We start from the raw sequence: 11,270 nt of genomic DNA on the forward strand, positions 1-11,270 counted from the left end.
TGTGTCACACGCGACTGAGACACACGCACGCCCGTGTGGACAAAAATAGGCCATTTTCCAAGCCATGTTTCTCACCCAAATTGATACCAACCTAAACACAACAATTTGCATATAACCAAGTCATAAATAGGCATCCAAACCAACCAAAATCAAGCTTAAAACATGTAATATTATCACATACAACCAATATGCTCTTAGGCACCTCAAATGAACACTTATAACATGTAAATCTAAACATTCAAGTTATCCAATTGCTTGACTAACTTATATGCATATTTGCACCAAAACTTACCATATAGATCATAAATCAAAACATAGCACTTAGTACTATTCATGTACTTGATCTCTAGCATCAAATGGTCATATAAGTCCCTTATAACTTGTACACCAATACAAAACATTCAAAATTTAACATCAATTCACATATGTGCTTTCCACAACAAGCACTAAATCACTCCAAATTATAATACATATTAACCATACCCAACCACACATCAATCATGATAAGGCCATTTATACATACATAGCAAAATATACCAAAACACAAGCCAATTCAAATGGCTAAAAACATAACAAAACATATAGGCTATCATTAGCCAAAATAACCTACACATGTCATTATAACCAAAATTAGATAACCAAAAGTACCAAAATAGCCGATAGATAGTGTGATATAGCTCCGACAAGCTTCCAACCCGAACGAGCTTTCGAACTACTATAAAACACGAAAAATAACACAGAGTAAGCATTTAAGCTTAGTCAGTTCGTATAACACAGAATTTAACTTACCATTTAACCACAATTTAGGTAAGTAAACTAAAACATATCACAACTCAATTTGGCCAAAAGCCTAACACATATTCATCAACTAAGTTAGTCATGTAATTCATATAAAAATCGAGAATCATGTATGAGTTCAACATCTATTTAAATTTCATGTACATGTAACATCTATATCATGTACCCGTATATCATATATAAACCATTTCCATGTAATTCATGTAAATACTTGTACTAGTTCATATCTAACTCATATAAACTCGTAACAGAACTGTGCCTGTTGAACCATTTAGAATATTGTTAGATATGCAGGTAATACACACGAGGTGTACTGAACTGTAATCCGTCAATTCCTATACATGTATGCTCATAAGAGCTATAAACGGTAAGCTCCTCTAAGCTGAATAACAGTAAGCTCATGCGAGCTGAATAACGGTAAGCTCATGCGAGATGAGTATCAGTAAGCTCATACGAGCTGAGTATCGATAAGCTCATACAAGCTGAAATCACTAACCCTAATGACATGTCATTTGTATCCTACGAATTCCTAAGGTTCAAACGGGAATCGGGTAATTGTCATACATCGTCGGATATGCGATATGATGATAGTACAATTAAAATACATTTAATTCAATCAAAGTATATAATTACACAATTTAATTACACGAACATACCTCGACGAGTTTACGTAGATTCGAAGGCGACTAATCTGATATTTTTCCTTTGCCTTGATCTAACTTCGTACAAGGTCTAACCGAATCTATACGAATGAATTTAACTCAATTCAATATTCCATTTAGTCCAATACACTTTTTTGGAAAAATTACCATTTTTCCTTTATACTTTTAATTCTTTACAATTTAGTCCCTAGGCTCGGAAAATGAAATTCATTCAATTTTATCCCTACCTAAGCCTAGTCGTATTATAAACATACTTATAGCAGCCCATTTATTTCACAAATTCACACTTTTACCACACAATTTATCACATTTCTCAATTTAATCCCTAATTGATAATTTCATCAAAATTTTTTTTACAAAAGTTGTTTATCTAACAACAACCATTAGTTTTGTACTGTTAAACTTCAAAACCCTAACATATTCATCAATGGAAAAACTCAAATACTTCAATAGTATCACAAATTAGTCCCCGGGCTAGCTAGATTAAGCTACAACGATCCCGAAAATATAAAATCATTAAAAACGAGACGAAAAATACTCACATGCAAGCAAGATAGGGATGGGTGAATGAAGCTTCATCCATGACTTCTTTTTGTTTGAAATTTCGGTTGAAGAAGAAAAAAATAAAGATGAAAGCTTTAATGTTTTGTTTATTTTATTATTTATTACCTATTTACCAAATTAACTTTTAAAACATTTAATAGTTACACTAATGCGCAGCCATGTACATCCACTATTACATTTGATAGTACAATTACCATATAAGAACCTCCACTTTAAATTTCTATAGCTATTAGACACCTTTACCTATTAGAACACAACTTTCGCACTTTACGCGATTTAGTCCTTTTTATCAAATTGAGCATGTAATCGGTAAAATTTCTTGACAAAATTTTTATACGATAATAATATCATGCCGTAGATCATAAAATAACATTAAAATAAATTTTTCAACCTCATATTTGTGGTCCCAAAACCATTGTTCCGAATTCACTAAAAACAAACTTTACATTCAAACTTTAAATTTTCTAAGAAAAAAGATGCTCAATTAGCTTTGGCCACTAATTCTTAGTCTTCTGTGTCTCTTGACTTGTTTCCTATAACTTCTACTTCCACTTTAGTGGCTCCTGCATTCACTAAGACACAATATCAGCAGATTCTGGAGCTCTTACACAAAGTTTCACCATCTGATTTGGCTGCAAATTTGGCAGGTAATGTTTCTCAGTGTTTATCTGTCACTGAGCATCCTACCTAGATATTGGACACTGGTGCTACTGATCACATATGTTCTGATTTCCATAGCTTGACTCATTCTAGTTCATGTGCCTTGAATTCTAGGTTTGTTTATTTTCTTAATGGTAAACAGACACCTATCACACACATTGGTTCCTTTGTGTTATCTCCAAGTTGTGTTTTACAAAATGTTTTTTATGTTCCTAAGTTCACTCACAATATCCTTTCTTTTTCCAAACTCACTTAGGAACTGCATTGTGCGATTCTTTTTTATCCTGATTTTTGTTTATTTATGGATCTCTCCACTGGAAGGATGAAGAGGATTGGTAAAAGGTTTGGAGGTCTCTATGTGTTTGTGTCACCTGAAATTTCTTCTGGTTTGTTTTCTTTTACTAATTGTAATTCCAATTCAGTGTCTACATTTGGTTGTGCTTTAGCTTCTAAAGGTCCAAAATGTATGTCTTCCTCTAATAATAATACAACTATTTGCCATGCTCATTTGGGGCATGCTGCGTTTGCCAAAATGAATAAGATCTCTTATTTGCATCTTGATAAGCTCACTGTCAATACGATTCATCAATGTGGCATCTATCATTTAGCAAAACAAACCAAGATACTATTCCCATTAAGTTAGTCTAGGTCTTCTTCACCTTTTGGACTGGTTCATATTGATTTGTGGGGACCACATAGGATCTCTACACATAGTGGTCATCGTTCCTTTCTTACTATAGTTGATGATTACAGTAGGATAACCTGGGTATACTTGTTGAGATTGAAATTTGACACAATTCTTCATCTAAAAAATTTTCTTTATCCTTGTCCAAAACCATTTTTCTACAACTGTTAAGTATTTACGTAGTGATAATGGAACTGAATTCTTCAGTTCAACTTGTTCAGAGTTATTTTCTTCCGTAGGAATTCTTCATCAAAGTAGCTATGTATCTACTCTTCATCAAAATAGGGTAGCAAAAAGAAAACGTAAACATTTGTTAGAAATTGCTAGGGCCCTTCGATTTCAATCCAAAGTGCCTATTAAGTTTTGGGAGTAGTGTGTTAAAACTGCTTGTTACCTTCTTAATAGACTTCCCTCTTCTGTCTTAAACTAGAAATCACCTTTTGTTATACTTTATAACAAAAAAAAACCTACTTTTTCTTATCTTAGAGTATTTGGCTGCCTTTTTTATGCTACTTGTCCTAACTATCATGACAAGATTTCTCCTAAGGCCATACCTTTTGTTTTCATGGGTTACTCAATTACTCAAAAAAGTCACATTCTCTTTAATCTACAAACCAAATCTCTTTTTGTCAATAGGGATGTCATTTTTCATGAGACCATTTTTCCATTCCAATTTCCTCAAGATCCTATTTCCAATGTCTTTCCCTCTCAACCACAGATTTTTGATGATGAATTTTTAATTCTCTCTCCTCAATCTTTACCTCAACCTTCACAATTGTCTTCTCTTCTATATTCTCCTGTCTCAACAAGTACCCTTCCCCAAAGTCAGTCTCCACATTAGTTACCACAGAGTCAATCTCTACATCGGTCACCATAAAGTCAGGATTCACAAATCCAGTTACAATTTCAGTCACAAAATCCTTTAGAATTTAGGAAGTCTACTAGAGTATCTCAACCACCACATTGGTTCAATGATTATGTGTATTCCTACCAATCTTTCATCCTTCTAGGACAATAGCCAAATTTTCATCATCTTTCATATTCTCACTTACCTAAACACACTCAAACTTACTTATCTTCTACATCCACACTTGTTGAACCATACACATATACTAAAACCATAACAAATCCCTTATGGGTTCAAGCTATGAAAAAGGAGATTCAAGCTTTGGAAAATAATCATACATGGTCTATAGTATCTTTGCCTCTGGTAAGACTCTCATTGGCTGCAAATGGGTGTATAAGATTAAATACAAGGCCTCTGATGCTGTTGAAATATTTAAAGCATGTCTTGTTGCTAAAGGATACAATCAAAGAGAATGTATTGACTACACAGAAACCTTCTCTCCAGTGGCCAAATTGGTTACTGTTTGAGCTCTTCTTACCTTTGCTACTATTTTTTACTGGCCTTTATATCAGATGGATGTATACAATACTTTTTTACAAGGTGATTTAGTTGAGGAAGTCTTCATGAAGCTACCTCAAAGATTTTGTAACCAGGGGGAGAACAAAGTATGTATGCTGCAAAAGTCTATATATGGTTTAAAGTAGGCATCTAGGCAATGGAACATGAAGTTAACTAAGGCATTACTAGCTACTGGATTTCAACAGAGTAAGGCTTCTTTTGGTTTGAGGTTTACAGCCAGTGAGGTGCGTTTTCAAGGAAAATATGGTGCCAAACTCACTGCTGTGCTGTTTGGTTTAGGGTGTCAGTGAAGTGAGTGCTTCTCCACCACGCTGGTCAGCTGATTTTCAGCTGGAGATTTCAATAGCAGTGGAGGGCTAAACTGATCTGTTGGCACTGTAACAGACAAAAATACCCTTATTTTTATTTATTATTTTACCATTTTATCCTTGAAAATTAAACTAATTTCTTTCCCAATCTGCAGAAAACCTTGCTATTCAACTTCCCAATCTGCAGAAAACCCTGCTCTTCAACTCATGTTCTTCAATTGACACTCTTACAAAACCCCACCAATAACAAGCAGACTCAAAGAAGCTCTATTTTTCGACTCATCCTATCAATCTTGTTCTCAACTTTGATCTGGTAAGTCAAAACCCTTCTTTTTCCACTCTATATATGTGTTTAAATTCTATCAAAGTAGTTTCTGTTTTTCCTTCTCATCTTGTTCTTAGCTAAGAAAATAATAACTATACTACTTTAATTGTTTGTGCGTGAGGTAGAAATATTAAACTATAAAAGGGTTCCTTCTAACCACATATACTAACATCCTGAAGGTAGAAATATTAGGATTTTATTAGATAATGGTAGAAATATTTTTAGCTTCATCTATCTTTCCTGCTTTGCATAGAGAACTAATTAAGTGACTCCTACAAATTGTACAAGGTCCAATAGAAAACATGAAGGAAAGTAGAAATCAATCATGAATTAATGATCTACAACTAGTTTTACAGCCTGAACGGGAATGGAAACAAGAGAATAACAAGCAACATCACAAATTACATCCACAACTTGCTTTCGAACATTTTCATCATAGTCTAAAAGCCGATCACATAGGGCAGCTAGAAAATTTAGAACAATGTCAAAATTAGCGAACTAACATAAATAACTATATATTTTGAGAAGAAAAATCAAAAGAAACTCACAGATTATTTGAGGAGCCTCAGGTCTAGAGGGATCTGACAACAGACAGATCTTAACATGTTCAAAGACAAACATTCTAACATCGACAACTCTATCAGTCAACCTCTTCAAAAATTCTAAAAATATTGGCTGAAATGCTTCACATATATTAGCACCAGGCAGAGCAAAAAGGGATCCAACCAATCTCACAGCTTTCAGACGAGTGTCTAATTGATCAGCCTGCATATATTAGAATTTATAATTTATAAACCTCAGAAACTGTCAGTCAACTCCAACCATCTTTGAACTCATTTTCCAAACTTAAGATTAAACTATGACAAATCCATAATAGGAAGGAAAGAAAAAGAAAAAGCCCCTATTTTCGCAAAGGCTGAACCTAAACTCTCCAAAACCACAAACATTTCTTCCTCAAAAAGATTATAAGAATTATTTTAGAATATACAAAAATTCTCAAAAACAACAAATAAATATGTCTTCACATGGACGACAAAATCATAAAGCAGTTAAGTAATTAGTAGAAATGAAAAAGAATTTTTGTGTTCATACCAACAGCTCTCCTGTGAGGTATGGGACAACTCCTGACAATATCTGAGGAGCACAATGATAAATGCCATAGATAACTTCATGATAGTCAATTTCACTTTTTATTAATTGATTATCTCCAGACATCACTGAAATAAGAATCTGTTTTATGCCAGCTTCAAGTTTTTTTGAACACTGCTCTATGACATTCATAGCAAGTCTTCTGGCAGCTTGAGTAACACCCTGAGATTATAGATTCCAGAAATCAATTTCCTTCAGAATTATAATTCCTGGGGGATAAATATAAGCAGCCATGCAATTTGTAAGCAATAAGCCAATAGCAAATATGAAATTCTTACACTTTTATTACGACCTAATGCAGACAATATAACAAGTAAAAGATCATCTCAAACATCTTCACTCTCTTCTAACACCACAATCATGATTGTTTGCATAGTTGATAAAACACTTTCTGGATGATCATCCCTGCAATATGTAGTTAACATCAGTCCTCCAGTCCAAGATAATTCAAAACATACAGGAAAAGGATTTAAACAACATGCAGATTCTTACTATAAAAGCAACTTAAGGGAAGATGGAACTTTCAAGTACCAACCCAACCACAAGACATACATGCACACACAAATATATATGCTCAAGATACTACAATGAACAAAAAGAGGTTGCAGGCATATCTTAGCCACTGCACTAATGTGAAATACTAAGACCAATATCATGTTATACCATAAAGCCATTTCAAAATTCTACAATCAACAAAAACAAAAGCACTCATGTTACATGCAACACATACTTTTTGGTAAGCAGAACCGATGAGTAAACGGTTCTTGGCATTAAATAAGTAATGGAATAAAACATTAAATAAATAATGGAATAAAATATACCTTACAATAGAAAAAATGTACTGAACATTTCATTAACCAAATCATCACATTCAAGATCCAACATCACAACACATGATCTATATTTCGCAAGAGTCTCTAAAATTACAACTATCCTTTTAAATGATGGACCATCGGTGTCGCTCAAACCATTGAAAGTGCCAACAATCAAGTTAAAAATATCCTGTTAGGCAAAATCTCAGAACTTCTCATCAAATCCAAAAGCTCCAACCCTTTATTAGGAAGGTCAAACCTACAATACCCACAAACCAAAATCCCAAAACTAAACTCATTTGGCAAGCAACCTTTCCCAGGCATTTTATCAAACAACTATCGGGCAAGCATTTAGAAACTAGCCAAGGGTAGCTTCCAGAAGGGCCGGCCTGGTGGTGGATTAACTCCACTGTGGATGCCCCCCGACGCAATAAGAAATGGAGCCACTGCCCGGTGAAGCTCATCCATAAAGACATAAAAAAAAAGGAAAAGGCCACTTTAGACAGAATAAGAAAAAACACTATTCGCGCGAAAATAAACAAATGGATCCTTACTTTACTTGTTTCGGGATTATAGTAACAAGTGGGAGAGAAAGAGTAGAGAAAAAAACAAAATGAATGTAAACTCTAGCACATATAGAATGCATAATAATAAAAGAAGATTTCGACTTTCCACCTTTAGTCTCGGTGGTCGCATACTAGAAAAAAGAAAAGATACCAATGAAGCTTACCATTAATGACTAGTTCGAACACCAGGAGCGGTCTGATCCCTTATTTGATCAGATAGACTGCTCTTAGAAGAAAGAAAAGTAAACTTGAAAACCGCAGTACAAAGCGCAACGTGTCCTGCCTCTCACATGCAGTGGACACATATACAAACATACATATAATGTGCATATATATATATATAAGTGAAAATTTTAACAATAGTAATTCAATGGAAATAAAGATATAATAGTGCAAATGATAATAAATATGATAGTGAATACAAAATTAATAAAACTAATATATAGTGAAAGTAACATTGACAACTCATATTAAATAAACATATCAGTGCTTATAGCCCAAAGGCCCTGTATTTATTTGACAGAAACATTAAGAAATTGTATTGTAGATAGATTTTTAAGCAATAAACGTGAACCAATGCTTCTTGCAGATTTTTTCTTTAATTTTATCAGTTTTCCCTAGAGACTTAAGTCTAATATCCATATAAATATGTCTTGTGTCTAAGAGAATCAGAAATAGAGTAAATATGATACTTGAATATTAAATTTTTGTTACATTCATTTCCCCTTTTTCCATGAAGTTGAAGCTTTCAATTAAGGTGTCAGTAAACTTAGGCTGTAAAGTGTTTTTGTTTTTTTGGGGTGTGGCTAGATAAAGATTAGCATTGGGAGACGTCTAATATAACTTATAGACTATATATTTGCTCTATGCTTCTTGGTGAATGCTAGCACATTGACTGAATTATATCAATGACAATAGATGGTAAAGACACGAAATTTTGAGGAGGGAGATAGTAGCTTAGCAACAAAAGCTATTTGGGATGATGAGCTGACGTTGATATTTTGTGAACTTTGCGTGAATAAAGTCAATGCTGGTAATAGACCGACAACTCATCTAAACTCAAAAGGATGGGAAAATCTCATTGCTCTTTTTTAAGCAAAAACACAAAAAAATTATGGAAAACCTCAATTGAAAAATAAGTGGGATACATTAAAAAAGGAATGGAGGTTATGGAGGGAGTTGCTTAAGGAATCTACAGGTATTGAATGGTGTCCATCTAAAAAGACGGTCGATGCTACCAAAGAATTGTGGGCTGCAAAAATACAGGTTAGTGTTCACTTTATCATTATTTTAATGCATAAAGTTTATTGAAATTAATAATTTACAATTATAAAAATCTTAGTATAACATTTAACATGTTATGTAGGAAAATCCTGATTTTAAAGGATTTAAGAATAAAGGAATTGAACCATGATTGAATGAGTTAATGTGGCAAATGTTTGGTGGCATTGTAGCCACCGGAGAGAACGCATGGACACCTTCGTCTGGTGTTCTTCCAAGTGGGGTTCCTATGGGAGATGATGCACCTAATGAGGGATTTGGTGATTCAGATGAACATAGTAACGAGAATGAATGTATTCCTCCTGATGAGGTACAATCAAACCCTTCTTATGAAATTCCTAATCGAAGAAAGCAAACACTTGGGGCTGTACACGGTAAAGGAAAAAAATCAAGTTCAAGTAGAAAATCATCAAGAAATACATTAACTACTTAGATTGAGAAATTGTGTGAGAGTATGGCTAGTCCAAGGAAGTCAGTGAATGAAATTAATTTTCCTCACTCTCAATATACTATTTCAAATACAATGAATGCTTTGCATGCTTTGGGAGATGAAATTCCAAAAAAAGATGAACTGTACTATTTTGCCACCAAAATGTTCCAAATACCGGTGAAACGAGAAGTGTTTTTGAACTTAGATCCAGATGATAGGGTTTGGTGGCTTCGACGTGAGTATGCTGAACAAAATCCAATTGCATCATTTTCATCCTTGGTAGCAACATCCTCATTTCCCTTCCAACCATACCATCAACCACCTCCACCATAAGCTCCTTAGAATTATTATTGTAGTATAACTATACTACTTTTTTATATGTAAAACTAATGTATGATACTTTTTATGTTTGGTATTTTTATGTTGTTGTATAGAATGTCACGAGATTTTAAAGGATTTATTTTCATTTGATTACTTTTTCAGGTTATGGATGAATTTAACAATATGTATAATAGTTTTGATATGAATTATGATACCCCTGAATTAAGTGAAGAAGCTCAACGAAGAATAGCCACAATTGTTACCCAAGTTGAGAACAACAATTATCATAAAGAGGAAGAATATGTGTTAAGCAGTGTATTGGTACACCATGAAACTTATTTCACTATGCAACCACGTATGGATTCAAATTATACAGGTCAAATGTGGGTGGACGAAGTATTAAATGGGCACGATAATCGTTGCATGAATAGTTTTAGGATGCCAAAAGATATATTTCACAGCTTGTTGCATGATTTGCAAACAAATTATGGCTTAAAAATGGGAAAGTATCGGCGATGGAGAAGTTAGCATTATCATTGTACATTCTTGGAAATAGAGAATCAATTTCAAATGCAACAGAGTGATTTCAACGATCTGGGGAAACTATTAGTCGAATTTTTTCTGATATGTTGCATATATTTGCTCGAATGGGAATAGACACGATTAAACCCACTGAAGGTCAATTCGAGGAAGTACCGAACCATATTCGACATGATACAAGATATTGGCCTCACTTTAAGGTAATATTTACATAATCTTTATATTTTTAAAATATAAATTATTTCTAACTTTTATCTTATTACTTGTATTTATTTTAAAGGATTGTATTGGGGCAATAGATGAAACACACATAAAAGCATGCATTTCGTCTTCTTATCAAATACCTTATATCAGACGGAAAGGTGAACCAACTCAAAATATTATGGCAGTTTGTGACTTCAACATGTGCTTTATTTTTGCATTTCCTGGTTGGGAAGGAACAGCACATGATAGTAGAATTTTTTTTGCAAGCACTTAGAAAACAAGAGTTGAAGTTTCCACACCCTCCACCAGGTTGAACTTTAATTTTTAATTACTTTTTACATAAAAAATATTAAAAATTTTAAATTATTTTTAAACTTGATATTATGTTTTACTCTTTTGTAGGAAAATATTATCTTGTGGATTCAGGATATCCTCAAATGGCAGATTTTCTAGGTCCATATAGGGGGAACGATATCATTTACCTAATTTTCATCGAGGTAATCATCAAGTATCTGGAAAAAAAGAAATCTTTAATCATG

The 11,270-nt window shown here is 33.6% G+C and overlaps 1 protein-coding gene and 1 long non-coding RNA gene across 9 annotated transcripts; one reads left to right on the forward strand and one right to left on the reverse strand.

Moving 5' to 3' along the window:
• Positions 1 to 310: 310 nt before the first annotated feature.
• On the reverse strand, positions 311 to 8,269 carry LOC121223101 (uncharacterized). 7 transcript variants are annotated; one of them, XR_005920490.1, is made up of 6 exons: positions 7,399 to 8,255; positions 6,856 to 6,982; positions 6,521 to 6,739; positions 5,977 to 6,193; positions 1,455 to 1,540; positions 341 to 715 (listed from the first exon to the last, which is right to left on the reverse strand). XR_005920490.1 is itself a non-coding variant. In XM_041104105.1 (5 exons), the coding sequence occupies exons 3-5, from the start codon at positions 6,707 to 6,709 to the stop codon at positions 495 to 497; spliced, it is 627 nt and encodes a 208-aa protein (XP_040960039.1). In that variant the 5' UTR covers positions 6,710 to 6,739; positions 6,856 to 6,982; positions 8,120 to 8,269; the 3' UTR covers positions 311 to 494. The 7 variants fall into 7 exon arrangements, 5 of the variants coding, with proteins under 5 accessions (XP_040960039.1, XP_040960042.1, XP_040960041.1 ...); XM_041104105.1 differs by lacking the exon at positions 1,455 to 1,540 and having other exon boundaries at positions 311 to 715; positions 8,120 to 8,269; XM_041104108.1 differs by lacking the exon at positions 1,455 to 1,540 and having other exon boundaries at positions 8,065 to 8,255.
• Positions 2,382 to 11,040, forward strand: LOC121223102 (uncharacterized). Of its 2 annotated transcripts, none has more exons than XR_005920492.1 (3): positions 2,382 to 5,416; positions 10,150 to 10,727; positions 10,808 to 11,040. It is a non-coding gene; the product is annotated as an uncharacterized lncRNA (long non-coding RNA). The 2 variants fall into 2 exon arrangements; XR_005920491.1 differs by lacking the exons at positions 10,150 to 10,727; positions 10,808 to 11,040 and adding exons at positions 8,874 to 9,221; positions 9,322 to 9,901.
• Positions 11,041 to 11,270: the final 230 nt, after the last annotated feature.

The sequence above is a fragment of the Gossypium hirsutum genome, chromosome D11 (assembly GCF_007990345.1).
Source record: "Gossypium hirsutum isolate 1008001.06 chromosome D11, Gossypium_hirsutum_v2.1, whole genome shotgun sequence".
NCBI classification, from domain to species: Eukaryota; Viridiplantae; Streptophyta; class Magnoliopsida; order Malvales; family Malvaceae; genus Gossypium; species Gossypium hirsutum.

Coding starts and splice junctions, on each gene's coding strand:
- LOC121223101 (XM_041104105.1), bottom strand. CDS start 6,709: ATGAATGTCATAGAGCAGTGTTCAAAAAAACTTGAAGCTGGCATAAAA. Junction 6,194..6,520: donor ACCTCACAGGAGAGCTGTTG/GTATGAACACAA, acceptor TAATATATGCAG/GCTGATCAATTAGACACTCG. Junction 716..5,976: donor TGAGGCTCCTCAAATAATCT/GTGAGTTTCTTT, acceptor CGTGTTTTATAG/TAGTTCGAAAGCTCGTTCGG.